This window comes from Macrosteles quadrilineatus, unplaced genomic scaffold (genome assembly GCF_028750875.1).
Source record: "Macrosteles quadrilineatus isolate MER2022 unplaced genomic scaffold, UCM_ALF_1.0 Scaffold_7__1_contigs__length_78375512, whole genome shotgun sequence".
NCBI lineage: Eukaryota > Metazoa > Arthropoda > Insecta > Hemiptera > Cicadellidae > Macrosteles > Macrosteles quadrilineatus.
In genome coordinates, this window is record NW_026542600.1 from 61,871,147 (window position 1) to 61,884,985 (window position 13,839).

Here is a 13,839-nt window from a genome sequence, read left to right on the forward strand (position 1 = left end):
TTTAATTTGATGACACTCTGTTGTAAATTTGCTGCATCAAAAGATTGCATGCTCGGCATCGTCTAGAAGCATGCTGCAGTTAAAGCAGTTTCCATCTTCTTACTTTTGCATCTTATTAAGGTACATCTGAAATGCCTCATGTGCTGTGAAAGCCTGAGTGAGTCAAAAGTTCATGCTTCCAAGATCTAGCCAGGACCTTTGGCTGTCTAACGATGAGTCATCGTCCTAATTGTTGTCCCATCTACTTTTCCACCTATCCGTGAGTATTGGGTGTGCCCTTCTTTTGAAATAATGGATGGAATTTCATAATCCAAATAGGAAATTACTTGAATGTTATGTTATGACTACGATCTGTATAATGTTTAGTTAACATGGAATTTCATAACGTGAATGGTATAATAGTTGACTCACGACTCATGTAGGTACTTAGTTCTGGTATCAGTGGGGTTTCAAATCATTGTGGGCTAGATAATCATGAACTTAATTTTCCTTTTTACACAAATTGTAGTAATTGTATTTGTGAAGCCTACCTTGATGTTTTTGTTTTTTTTTTGTTGCCTCGAGGGAATCTATTAACTTTTAGATTTTAAAATCAAACAACAAAGGAACAGTAAAAAATGCCAATGTAAGGATCGTCTAATAGATATTGTCTATTGCAGAACATCGCAGATGAGAAGTTTGAGCAACTGTTTGCAGCGTTGCCTGACAACACACACTTGGAGACTCTCAGTCTCACCAACGTAGGCCTCACTGATAGACTGGCTCTCAAACTGGCTGATGCTCTGGAGAAAAACAACACACTCAGAGTCATCAAGTGAGTTCTTGGTACTCTATCAAACATTAACTATTAACAGTCAAACGTTGATTAGGTACCAGACTGAGACTAGTAGTGACCTGCTTTTATGATAACACTCCTTAGAATTATAGCTTGAACATTAAGTAATATTGATAACAAGTTGTTTTCCATGAGATAATTGCATGTGATTGAATCATGCAAGATTGTTTATTAACTTGTGCATTAAATAATAGTGTTGATACGTGGTCTAAAACACTTCACAAATCTAACAAAACATTTAGCTATTCAGTTACCCTACTTCCCAAATACAAGAGTGGAAATAGCTCATTTGACTACTCTTGGAACTAATTTTCTTCTTAGACCGTGTACATACATTCAGTAAGCTAGACATAAATTGTTATCCTAGCTCAGGAATTGTGAAATTAATAAAAATTATAGTTTTTAATGTCGTATTAGTAGTATACATTTTAACACATGATAGTTGTGAACTAAAACTAATTTTTTAGAAAGCATGAATCTATTTTCTTCCTGCCAATGATGGGTCCATTCCAGAAATGTTTGATTCTCATCCCAATTCTTTGAAATCGATTCTCAATTCTCGATTCTGATTCTAATATGTTAAAAACGTTTAACACTGTCGTGTAGACATCAACATTGTCCCCTCAGTCATCATCGTCTTTCACAATTGCGGCAAAATCATGAACATCTCCCACGGTCACGGAAACTTCACTGTCGTCGTCTTGCGTGATCGCGGTAATACTGGTAATTTTCTGATCATGCGATCTCCACAGATGTGTGTCTGGTATTTGTATTACGGAAATGACTTTGAGGGGTTGATTCTCAAATCCGATTCCAAAGCCGAGAATATGTGGAATTGAGAATTAGTAACTTTATACATATTTTTCACCTATAAGTTATTCTTTAACAAGTATATTATAACCCTAGAACTGCTGATTGGTCATTTTATGGCCGATCAGGGTCCTTACGGTCACAGAATGACCCATCCACTATTTTACGTATATTCAAGCTCTCCCGCGGTTACAGTAACATTGTCATAGTTTTTCGCGATCGCGGCCAAATTATAAATATCTCGCACGGTTCAGTTGTATGGGCACCATCATCGTCTCACGCGGTCACGGAAACATCGTCATTGATTTTCACGCTCCTGTCAAAATTATAAATATATCCCACGGTGGTGTAGGCATGATTGCATCATTGTCTCCTGCGGTTACATGGTTGCAGAAACATCATTACCGTTTTTTGTGCTCGTGGCAAAATGATAAATTTATGCCCACGGTCGTGTTGACACCATTATCGTCTCGCGCTGTCACGGAAAATTATGATTCTACTTTGCGATTGTGGTGAAAGCATACATTTTCATGGCTCAGCGTATTTTCCTTAAAAGACTCTGAATTTCAGTAAAAGTCCAACTATATACATTTTTGATCATCTTAATGGGGTCCGGTCCCAATTGATTCGGATAATTGGAGTTGTACTGTAGTATACAAGTTGGGACGCCGTCATGGTTCTTAATTCACCTATTGGGTTGGGGTTGGGGTGATGGTTGGAGTGTCCAACCGAAATCGATCACCACTTACCATATTTTATATATATTTACCATCTTGTGAGTCAACAGAATAAGTGTAAATATATTATTACAAGGGTTATTAGACCTTTTTTGTATTTTCAGGTAATTTAATAACATGTACAATGCTTATCAAGAGAAGTTACCAAAAAAATATATAATAACTCTGTCCAATTTAAAATTTCAATATGGGGGCCATTGTAATTTTTATAATTATTTAAATTTTAATTATCAAAATTATTTAAATTACTGGCTGATTTAAGATAAAATCTCAGGAACACTGTTATGTGGTATCTAACATTTCCTATCAAACGCCAAATTAAAATAGATCAAAAAAAGAAAAATAGTTTTAGAAAGAAACAATTTTTAGTTGCAAAATGAGGTGCAACCTGCATAGCTTCAATCTCAATTTTTAATTTTAATTTTTGATAATTTGTTTTATTTTCAGTCTTGAAACCAACTTCGTTAGCCCCAATGTGATTGTTCGCTTGGTAAAGTCCTTGCTCAAACAACAATCAATTGAAGAGTTCAGAGCCTCAAACCAGGTAAGCTTTATTAAAATATATGACAAAAGAGTATGTAGACATTTCACATAAAGTCTTGACAATTTGTCTACAGTGTGATATTATTTCATATGTAGTGGCATAGTGCCTAGATATTTTTTTAGGCTTGAACCTAAAAATATTGAATATAAATATAGAGTTGTTAATTACATGGAGCATGAAATGTGTTTAGGTTGTTTACATTGGAGAAAGAGTTTAATGTTTAATTCTGGCTTGTTTCCACAACCCATTAAATTTCTTTCTCAACCCAATAGTAGGTTACGACTTGTAGCAAGGAACTGCAGATATAATTAAAATCCATGTGTGTAGCCCCTGAGCTGTTGGACTTAATATAAGACTAAATTTTTTACGTAATCCCGCCACAGCTCAATCAAATAATTGTATTGAGCTGTGATGGTATTACGTAAGCAATTTAGTCTTACACTGCAGATATAGATTATTTAGCGCTTGATAAAATAAGGGATTCTCCATTTACTTAAAAAATCTTAGATATTTTCATTATAATTTTATTGCATTTTTATTATTTTTCAACATGACAAAAAATTAATTATTGTGACTGTGACTGTCTTTTAAAGAATCTATTGACATATCTACCACAATGTATTAACATTGATGATGTGGTTGCATACTAATGACCTGACACAGTTCTAAGGAACAAAAGTAGTCGTCATACTAACAACTGTGGTTGGATAAGGGAGTTATTTTACTTTATCAATGAGGAAACCCCTAAAAAAGTTGTTTTTCACATATAAAAAGTTAGAGGAGAAAAAAGTTAGTTAGGATCTATTTTCACCTCAGCATCCTCCTCATTTCCAGTGTATTGAGCACTTGGATGTGTTCACTGCCACTCTCATCACCAACAATTACGTATCATGGGAATTTGTAATATCACCTTCACCTTTGGCAAACTGATCTCCTTTATTGACATAGTGTCTTGCATTGTTACTTCTATCCAGCCAATTTCAATCCATTACGAAAAAAAATTAACAGGGAAGGTTTGGAAAAAGCTGACACATAATGTCTTTCCGTGACATATTAGACTAGACCCTTATTAGACAAGGAACATGGAACATTAGTTTCTAGGCGGGGACAAGTCAATAGTTGGCAACTTTCCCCAGACCTGAGTATTGATTGTGCACCAAGACGTGAAAGATTGAAGTCATGGCAATGAATGAAACTCCACCCCAAAACATTTCTGATTGTCTGTACTCACACTAAGATAATATAAGCGATTCAGTTGCACTCATCAACCAGTTTTTTGTTTGATTTACTCCCATTGAGGTACAAGTCTTCTAACAAGAATTATAGTTATTTTTATGTTAAAACTATTTACAGACCTACTAAAAATAAACCAACCAATGATATCTACATCATAATATATACAATTTCAGAGATCAACGGTGCTGGGTAATAAGATAGAGATGGAGATTACAAACCTGGTGGAGCAGAACCAGACTTTGTTGAGGCTAGGACTCCATCTCGAGTACAATGATGCTAGGCATCGCATCGCTTCACATCTACAACGCAACATTGATAGGAGTAAGTATCTGCTTTGTATGATTACTCATCTATCTGTCATGTAATATAATTCTTTTTTACAAGTAATGATATATATCAAGATGAAAAACAACTTACTTGTCATTTATCTTCATTGAACCGCTTTTTAAGTTAAACTGTGGTAACCACTGGAAACTTTGGTAAATGAAATATACAAATGACTGCCATCATATGCATGCAAGTTGTTTTTCATTGTAGATATTTTCATCTGGTTTAGGTCAAGTGTTGCTGTACCCTCAAGAAAAAAGAATTTCACGCTCCATGGATGTCACAAAAACTCTAAACTTATTATGTTTGTTTATCTTTTTACAGCAAATTTGAAATATTTCTCCACTATTACCCTGACTTCTATCTTTTCTTGAAATAAAACTATAATTGTCTTCACTTAAGCTTTTATCATTTTAGCCTTTCACAGATAAAACAACATAGTTCTCAATATTTATTTTGTTGCCTAACCGATTTCAGATGTCTCCTAGATATTAAACACATATTAGCGAGTGGTGACAAATAATCTTATTTCTATTTCAGCTGTAGTTTTTAAGTCAAAGTCATCGTCAGTTAAAATAGAGGTACCATCCAATGCTAGGTTGAGGTAACTATACACAAGGTTATGCATTTTCCCCTCGTATTATCTGTACTGTACACAAGTAGATCTCCTTCCCTATTGTTTGGAGTTATACATAGACTCTCCTTTATGTAAAAAATATATCCTGAAGTGTAGGTAAAGATATTGAGGATTAGACTAAATGTTATCATGCTATGCTTCACCATGGAAGTAACGAGTAATTTTGTACTCAGATAGTGATTTACAAATCCATAAAATGTCAAATTATAGTCTGATTACATTATGTAAACTACTTCAACGAAGTAGTTTACTGACTTAATTTTCATACCCCATTTTTATGTACCATCCTCAAGATTCCCGTCTACTGTTTTAGTTAGGTAAAGTATATTATGTTGCCACCATGTGTTGTTCTGAGCTGCTTTCAGTGGTGTCTCACGTTCAAGTTTTGGTTTTCTAAACCTGTTATTTACAGAGAGAGAGGAGTAGTCCACGCCTCCTCCCTCCTACCTCCTCATGCCTCTCCTCTTTTTCCCTTGGTTTTCGCGCTTATAGAGCATGGCTGCATTCGTCTTCAGTAGATGTAGATGTCAACGTCTAGTTGTCCTGTTTTGAGTCAGCTAATTTTCAACATTTTTCTAACAGTTTTTATCCTCTCCTTTAAATCCTATTCCCCAAAGTGATAATATAAAAATAAACTCTATTTTATTATAATGAATAATTTTAACTAATATTTGTCTTATTGAAATAGTAAACTAGTACTTTTCATAAAAAATAGTCATTTAACCTCTAGAAATGTAATTAAAAATATGTGTTTAGAAATTTAGAAAATACTTGTTGTTAAATGTTTAAAGTGGTTCAAAGCCCTGATAAATGATAGTTGCTTCAATGTTTAGTTGAGTAGAAACTACTTTTATAAAGTAAGAAAAGTTAATAGTAGGTAAATATTAAACTAACAAAATTAATTCTGTGGATATTTCAAAGTTAAATTATACTACTTTATGGTTGTCAACAACAATCTCTAATCTATGTTACTAGTGGTAAATTTGCTTGGAAATTCTCATCTTTTCAGAGCTTTTTAGTGTCTAAATGAGCTTTCATGATTATTTTGTTTCAAATTTTTAGCTTTGTTTCCATTTCAATTGAGGGCAGTTTTTATTAGGCCTATTCTAAACCAGTTAAAATAAAGTAATAAAATTAAAACTGTAAAATGTTATCAGTCTTAATCCAACATTGATTTCTTATGATGTAAATATTCTAATAATACAATAGATGAAATATTGGTATATAAATATCAGTCAAGTTAATGAAACCTCTCTGACCCAAATTCCTTGAAAATTTGAACCAAATAATGCTTTGCTTGCTTTCATCTACAACAAAATAAAAGTGAAAGCTAAAATGTCATAAACTAAATAAACATAACCATAGTTGTAATAACTGCTAAGCTGTATTCCCGCCCGTTCCCTTTAGAGTATCGGCTGAAAATAGTGGTGCCTAAAAGAGGAAGCACCAGCACAGAGGCGAGTTTTAGCCTGACGAGACGTAAGGACGGCTCAGTACGCATCATGGGGCGCGAGTGACCGATGACCAAGACGTCAGTGAGTGAACACAATTGTTGCGACACACTCTACAGGACAGAAGCCTAACTCAGTACAAGACTAAGGCAGACATTTTACAACAACGGACTTTACCAGCATTGCTCATTGCTCGTTGTTTGGACATTATCTTTGCTCGTTTGTGCTGCATAATATTTTGCCTCTTTATTTCTTCCTTTGAACCTATCCTCTACCCTGACAGTTGTTTGTCCGGACAAGTGTAATATTTACATTTGTTTAAATTATGTAAATTTAATCTTTTTATAAAGTTTTATATCTTTTGAGACCATTCTAAAGCATATTTTAGAAAAACTTAAAGTACCCTACATGAAAATTTTTAAAAAGTGTTTTGAGTACTCCAAAACAATTGTTTTGTAACTAGAGGTGGATTTTTCTAAATTTCAAATGTCTGCTTTAGCGTAGTAGTGAGAGATTGCAAACCTGTGTATATTGTTGTTTAAGTGTTAGGATGATAGATTTGTGGTAGCAATAATTTAGTACCCACCTATCCTAGCAGCCCAAACTCAGTGCTACCAGTGCTTTTTAATTCTTTGCATTTCTTTCTGTAGAAATCCCAATGCTTTCTGTCACAGTTGTCTTATTTGTTGCCAAATCTCGCCCATTATAACCGTACAAGAATTTTACACAATTTCTCATTATTTGCTACTTACTCCCTGGAGCAATTAAACTACAAAAAAATATTTTCAGTAGTATTGAGCCAATTTATATACACTAAAACAATTAACTTCAATAATAATGCCACCTTTGATATTTTAAAAATAAATTCAAAAAGATATGTTAAAGATTTTTAACCATAAAATTGTTTATATAAACAGTAAATTTTTGTAAATTTGCAGATATTTTGGCAAATAGGCCATCTCAATCCCAAGGAGATCTGACAATACTTCTAAATAGTCACACTGTTGTTCAGTTAGCCATAAAGTAAAAGAAACAATCAAAACCTGTAGTTTGTCGGTAAAATATAATGAAATTTTTTTTGTTTATATACATATTTTTTTATAGTTTGAATTTATAGTTTTTTTAATGTAAATTATTTTTTACATCTGATGAATTTTTAGAATAAAAGGGCTAGCTGTTATCCCTTTTATTCTACATTTCAAAAATCTGGTGTAGAGCCTTTATTTAAACAAAACTTCAACAAGAAACTATTCTTGGTGCTGCATCAAATGATTTCATGTAAATAACAGAAAAAAATATTTGATATCCAAGAACCTGCCACAAACAACCAAGACACATGACAAAAATATAAATCAGCTAAAATCAAAAATCAAATAAAATTGTTTAAATCTGCTCATACCACGCATTAAACTTGTATATAATTAAACATTCAGGGTGGATCCTTTTGCTTGGTAAAACAGATAATACCTATTTTAATCATAATATCGAACAACACAGATTGAATAAAAAATAACTGAAATACTGTATCATGATAATACACTAAAATTAATACAAATTTAAAGGAAACCCCAATAAATAAGAGTCTTTTAAATTATAATTTCTCTATTGAAAGGATAAAACAAGTTAACCAATAAATCATAAATATTTATAAATCATATGTAGGTAATAATAGGTTTATTGAAGAATAAGTCATCAATTGACAATGTGTTTGAGTCTTTTGTGGCATCAGAAAAGACAACATGACAGGGGTTAGTTGCAATCAGGCGAGTTTGTGAGATGTTTGTGTTTTGTGACAGTACGCAAGGACTTTACGCTGCGACTGCAGTTTAGGTTCTTTAACCATCTCAACAGGAAAACGATGTTCAATTAGGCAGGTACCGTGATCGCGTTGTCTTCTATCTCTCTCTAAGCTGCTTCTAAATTAATAGGCTTAAACTGTAACTGCTTTTCTAATTCGCTTTACTACGAATACTTTTACTGGTAAAAACTTTCAATTTTGTATTCGACATAATGAACAAATTTTTTTTTAAATCCCAATTTTTGGGGTTTTCTTAAAATGTTCAACACATCTGAATGTCGTTTTTTTATTGTTTGTAAATATTTTTTTAAGTATTAAAGGGAAACTAATCAGTACCAATTTTAATTGAAGTTTTATTTTATTTAACCTGATTTTAACTGGAAATTTAATCAGTATACCTAATATGCTTATGAATATATTTTTAAAATATCTTTTTCTGCATTCAATAATTTCAATATCATTTACCCTATTGATTTTTTGTTCTTGTCAAAGAAATAACTAAGGCAATGAAACTCGTTATAATATCAATGCCATTTACATTGTAATGTATAGATGAAATACAGTACTAACGATTACGAAATGCTTGGAAATGGCTTTATCTTCATCTTACTGCGTTATACTTAATTGTGTTTATTCATCTGTGTGCATACAATTAACAGTGTTATATTTTAACATTATAGATGTTTGTTGTACTAATACTGTATTGACTTTGTTTTGTTTCAGTAGCCCACTAACACTTCAGTTGTCTTTACAGTGCATATTATGAAATTGAATCTTTATACTTTTGTAGTTACTACATGATAGTTTTAAAACCCCAAGAAATTCATTCTGTAATTTAATTATTTTTAGTATGTATTGCCGTGTTTTAATCATATTATGATTTATTAATAATAAATTTCATCTTTAGGGTCTAAAGTGGGAAGCTCTAGTTTAATGACAATGCAAAGGTTGAAAAATGAGCAAGGGTCAGAAATACACTTTCGGTGTGTGTGATGAACTATATTTTTTGTCATCCTGCATTATTCTGTAGTCTAAATAATTCACAAAATGTAAATTGAGTACATAGTTTACCTCTATTGATTAGCTTCAAAATAGTTTCTTGTTTTGTCTTGTATATTCAAACAGATGCTAATGCTATTTAGATGAATATTTATTACCCCGCCAACGCAGTAATTCATTCATATTTAATTATTGTAATTTGTTTTGGTATCAATTTGTAAAAATTTTAAAATGGAATTATATATTTATGTGAAAGATACGATAAGATAGGACAATAAACAGAAGCCAAACTTAATAACGATACAAAGATAATTTTTTTATTAGGGACTAGTATTTTTAAGCAGAAGAATTTTAAAGCTATAAAAATGTACGGCTGATCCTCAACTCCGGATGATTCCTTTTCCTCCTAGGAAATTTAAAACAGCTCAATGTTCTTGCTGCAGTATGACAGAAAATATATAGCAATTATTAATTAGGTTCCTTTAAGACTCTTAAATTCAAAAATGGGATTTAGATGCTCAAACAAATTGATCTCGTAGTTTACAAATAAAAATAAACAGCTTATTTCCCTTCTGTGACGATTTTATTCATTGTGTTATTTCTTGTGGTTTGTTTACTGTACTAATCTATTAATGTGTTGGTAGTGAAGATTCGCGGTCCACACACAACTCACCACCCCCACACTACGTCACGGTCACGGTACACATTTTCAACGATCTCACTTGGCATGATTCTTTCAAAACAACTTCTTCGCCTTATTTAACAAATAATTTTATTTAGCTGGCAAATTTCCAACAAAGCGAACTGAGTATAGCATGTAAGAAGTAATGTGAGGTGCGTTAACGCTGCTTCGCTACTTACATGTCACATCCCCACCCTATGAGATTGGTCGTTCGATCGTTCCAGTTTGTGTGGGCCACGGATCTACACCGCATGTCAAAGATTTTTAGAACAAATCTCTTTTGATGAGGATTTTTGATGAATAATAATGTGTTTTGTCTTTTTTCAGCAAGTTGCATGTTTTGCAGTTTTCTCCCTTTGTCTTTTCTCAAGTGCTGCCAACTTGAATATTAAAGTAACCTATTTCCTATTTCTTTCAACCGACAAAAATGTTTTTGATCAACCAATTAGATTGTACATATTAGATTTATTAAGTTGGCAGTACTTGTTGTTGTGTTTGTTGGTAGCACTGATTGTTTTGGTCTGTGTTTGCAGTACGCCGTCAGAGTCGGAAGGAAACATCCACGTCCTAGGCTAGGTCCAATAGGTACTCCTCATTTTCATGAATTTTATTTTTACTCTCCTAGCTTCTTGAGTTTAACGCTTATTTCTGCTTTCTAAATGCACTTGTGATTCATGGTGCCAGGTATTTGTGCTGTTTTTAACACTTCAAACTATGTTATGTTATAATGTGTTCATTAAGTATAAGCCTTATAATAGTGCTAAGTTAAAATGTAATTATTATGATTTTTGTCGAAACTAAATTCATGATAATATATGTATTTTGAATGGTATTTTAAACCAAGTTAATTACATTGAATAAAACATAATCTTTGTGGCTTGAGGTTTGGTAATTAGTTTAGTATCAAATGTTTAGTTAATTTAAAAAGAGCATAGTTAATTTCATTCAAACCACACAATATGTTACTAATTATGGTGATTTAATTATTGTTTTATTGCTTGCTTGTTAGTTAGTCAAAATACTTAGATTTTTAATCTATTGAATTACTGTATGACTTTCATAAACGAAATATAAACCAAATTTTCATTCTTAAAGTGTTCTATTTATTTATATTAAAAATATTTTTATAAATTAAAGCCTTTATAGGTAATTGAAAGATTACCATTTGAAGCTCCATAAAAGGTGTATCAAATTTACTTTGGCAATTCAAAGGATTGTTCCATTGTTTGCAAATTTATACTATGCAATGTCATTGATTTTCATTGGCGAATTTATGTAACAAACACTTCTTTGATATATATATATATATATATACACATACACTTATATTATGTAATAATCTACCAACAGTTAGATATTTGACTTTAGTAGTCAAGTTGATATTAGTTTGCTTTCATACAAAAAAGACAAATTAAATGTTGATTAACTGCAAAAATCACAAATATTCTTCTTTGCGACCTTTTGAAGAGATAAGTGAAAATTGAGCAAGACACAGTAGCTTATCAATGTTACATTTTGATATTATTAGTGAATAAAAATGATATAGTACGCAGAAACTTTCTTTTTGTCAGCTTTTGTTGTTAAATATTATGTAATGCTACAGTTTAATAATTATAACATCAGCTGATTTATTTAAATAAGACAACTCCCTTATAATAAGGGAAATTTGAAGTAAGCACTGCTAGTAGATGGTAATGTTACCAACAAATATACTTCTAGAGAGCAAGAGCTTAATTCAACAGAAAATACATTTACGCCACACTACATTATTTTTCACTTTATTATTCTCTTAGAGGTTGACTAGTGATTTTTAGTCATTTATATGGTGGAAATATATAAGTATTTGTACAGATTTAGTAGTATAGCGTAAACTATCGTACGTAACTTGTCCAAAATGTGTGTACCGGACTTGTATGGTAATCCCGTACTCGACTTCGGCTCACACGGGAACAACCACACTCATCCGGTAAACACTTATTTTCTGGACTAGTAACGTAATATACTATTGTGTGGTTATGGTTAAATTTAAAGTTGAACGGAAAAAAACAAATAATGTTTTAAATAATACATGGGATGGAACAAAGCTAGTGTTTAAAAACATTATGTGTTAATCTATTAGGTTTTGGTGACAAAATGGCACCAATTTAGGTTTCCATGGCCTTACAGGTAGGGAATAGCAGACAAATTAAAAATTGTTTTTAAATATTTGTATTTGCTTACATTAAATTTCCATAAGTGCACTAAACATTGTTTTGATTTCAAATTTATTGTAATTTTCAGAATCTTCATTAAATTTCCAAGAGTTTAAGTCTTAAGAGTCATTGTACATAGTCATTAAAATAACATCTATGTAAGCTCTTATTCTGCAATGAAAGTTTGAATTTGTGATTTTTGAGAAACAACTTAATAACTTTTCCAAAGTTTTTCTATACGACACTGGACTGTAGAAATTGTCAAATATTACTAAAAAACTTTTCCAGTTAAAAACCTTTAATTAAACTTAAAAATTCAAATAATCATAATCCTATTTCTGTTAACAATTTATTTATATAACTGTAAAAATATTATGTGAGGTAGGTCAATTGCTTTGTTGGTTACATAATCGTTCACACAAAAACGTAAACAATTTTTGTGGGTCAAAAAGTCATATAGCCTATATGAGAATTTAAAAAATTTCCAAGAAAATCACCACTGAACTCGAATTATTTTTAGGATCAGTTTATTGATATGCATGTCCTTACCAAGTTTACTACATAAACTATTATAATAATTTATTGAGTAGCTTATCCAAGGAAATACTCAAAATACTATCTGAAGTAACTAGATAATCTCTTCATCCTCTTTGCGTGTAATTTCTCTAGTTATTGCTGACATTTGCTTCCTTTTTGTTCTGTCCTGTGTCTTGACTACCGCATGCTTTCTTAGTAAGGACTTGTAATTAACGCTTGGCTTCTTCCTTGGCTGTCATCCTCATCCGTTACTCTTGACTATCAGGTAGGCCTTAGGCTTTAGGCTGTTCAACTCTTTCTGCTCTTTGTCCTTCAATTATTATGAATAATGTCATATTGAAAAACAATGATTCTATACTTTAAATTTGTGCAACCGATCCAAGTAATAAAATAAATACTTCAAATGTTATACTCAATTTTACTTTTTATGATGTTAAGTGCCATAAAGGTTGCACTTTCAAGTTTGAACAAGTATGTATCAATTGTCCAAATATACTTTCCTATCTTACAATTTAGTGTAATTGGTTTGGAAAAAGGACTGAGCACAAGGAGTGGAAAGGGTTAAGGATGTACTGGACATTATTTCATTCAAACGAGCTGCTAAGTAAATAAGTTCTGCTTGTTCTTACTATCTAGGGTAAACTACTCGATGGTACATTGGTTTACGCTTATGATTTGTCATTTGGTAGCTTGCAAAACTGTTTGATATTTTACAGACTGAAGTGGAGCATTAACAGGTATGGCTACAGTTGTATGTGTCAGCATGTTTGGGAAACATCTTGGGAAGCACATCACACAGTCCATCAAATATATTATTTCTGCACTCTATGCTTTGAGATTAATGATTAAGTTAAGGTTTTAAAATGTATGTGTACAGTAGACTCCTGATTATCCACTAGTAGATTAAGAGTTCTTGGAGCTCAGATGTACTAACTCATCAAACAGTAAAAAAACTACAAATCTCACAGTGCACTAGATATTTACATTACAATCACTTTGGTATTTGAAAAAATATTTTGGTATGGTAAATAAATAAACTCTAAAGCGGCTGTTT

General features: G+C 32.0%; 1 protein-coding gene across 13 annotated transcripts in view; it reads left to right on the forward strand.

Moving 5' to 3' along the window:
* The window catches only part of LOC128997786 (tropomodulin-like), a 137,373-nt gene that overhangs the window by 121,195 nt on the left and 2,339 nt on the right, over window positions 1-13,839 (forward strand). For 6 of the 13 annotated variants that reach the window (XR_008491143.1, XR_008491144.1, XR_008491147.1 and 3 more), the window contains 5 exons: window positions 660-814; window positions 2,830-2,926; window positions 4,336-4,483; window positions 6,534-6,661; window positions 10,590-10,641. Coding sequence is in view for 6 of the 13 variants with exons in the window: in XM_054423474.1 (XP_054279449.1) it covers window positions 660-814; window positions 2,830-2,926; window positions 4,336-4,483; window positions 6,534-6,643 (510 nt within the window). In the remaining 7 variants the exon portion in view is untranslated. Of the gene's footprint in view, window positions 1-659; window positions 815-2,829; window positions 2,927-4,335; window positions 4,484-6,533; window positions 6,662-8,373; window positions 8,452-10,589; window positions 10,642-13,839 lie in introns of those variants that run through there. The other 7 variants (XM_054423478.1, XM_054423479.1, XM_054423476.1 and 4 more) reach the window with 5 other exon arrangements.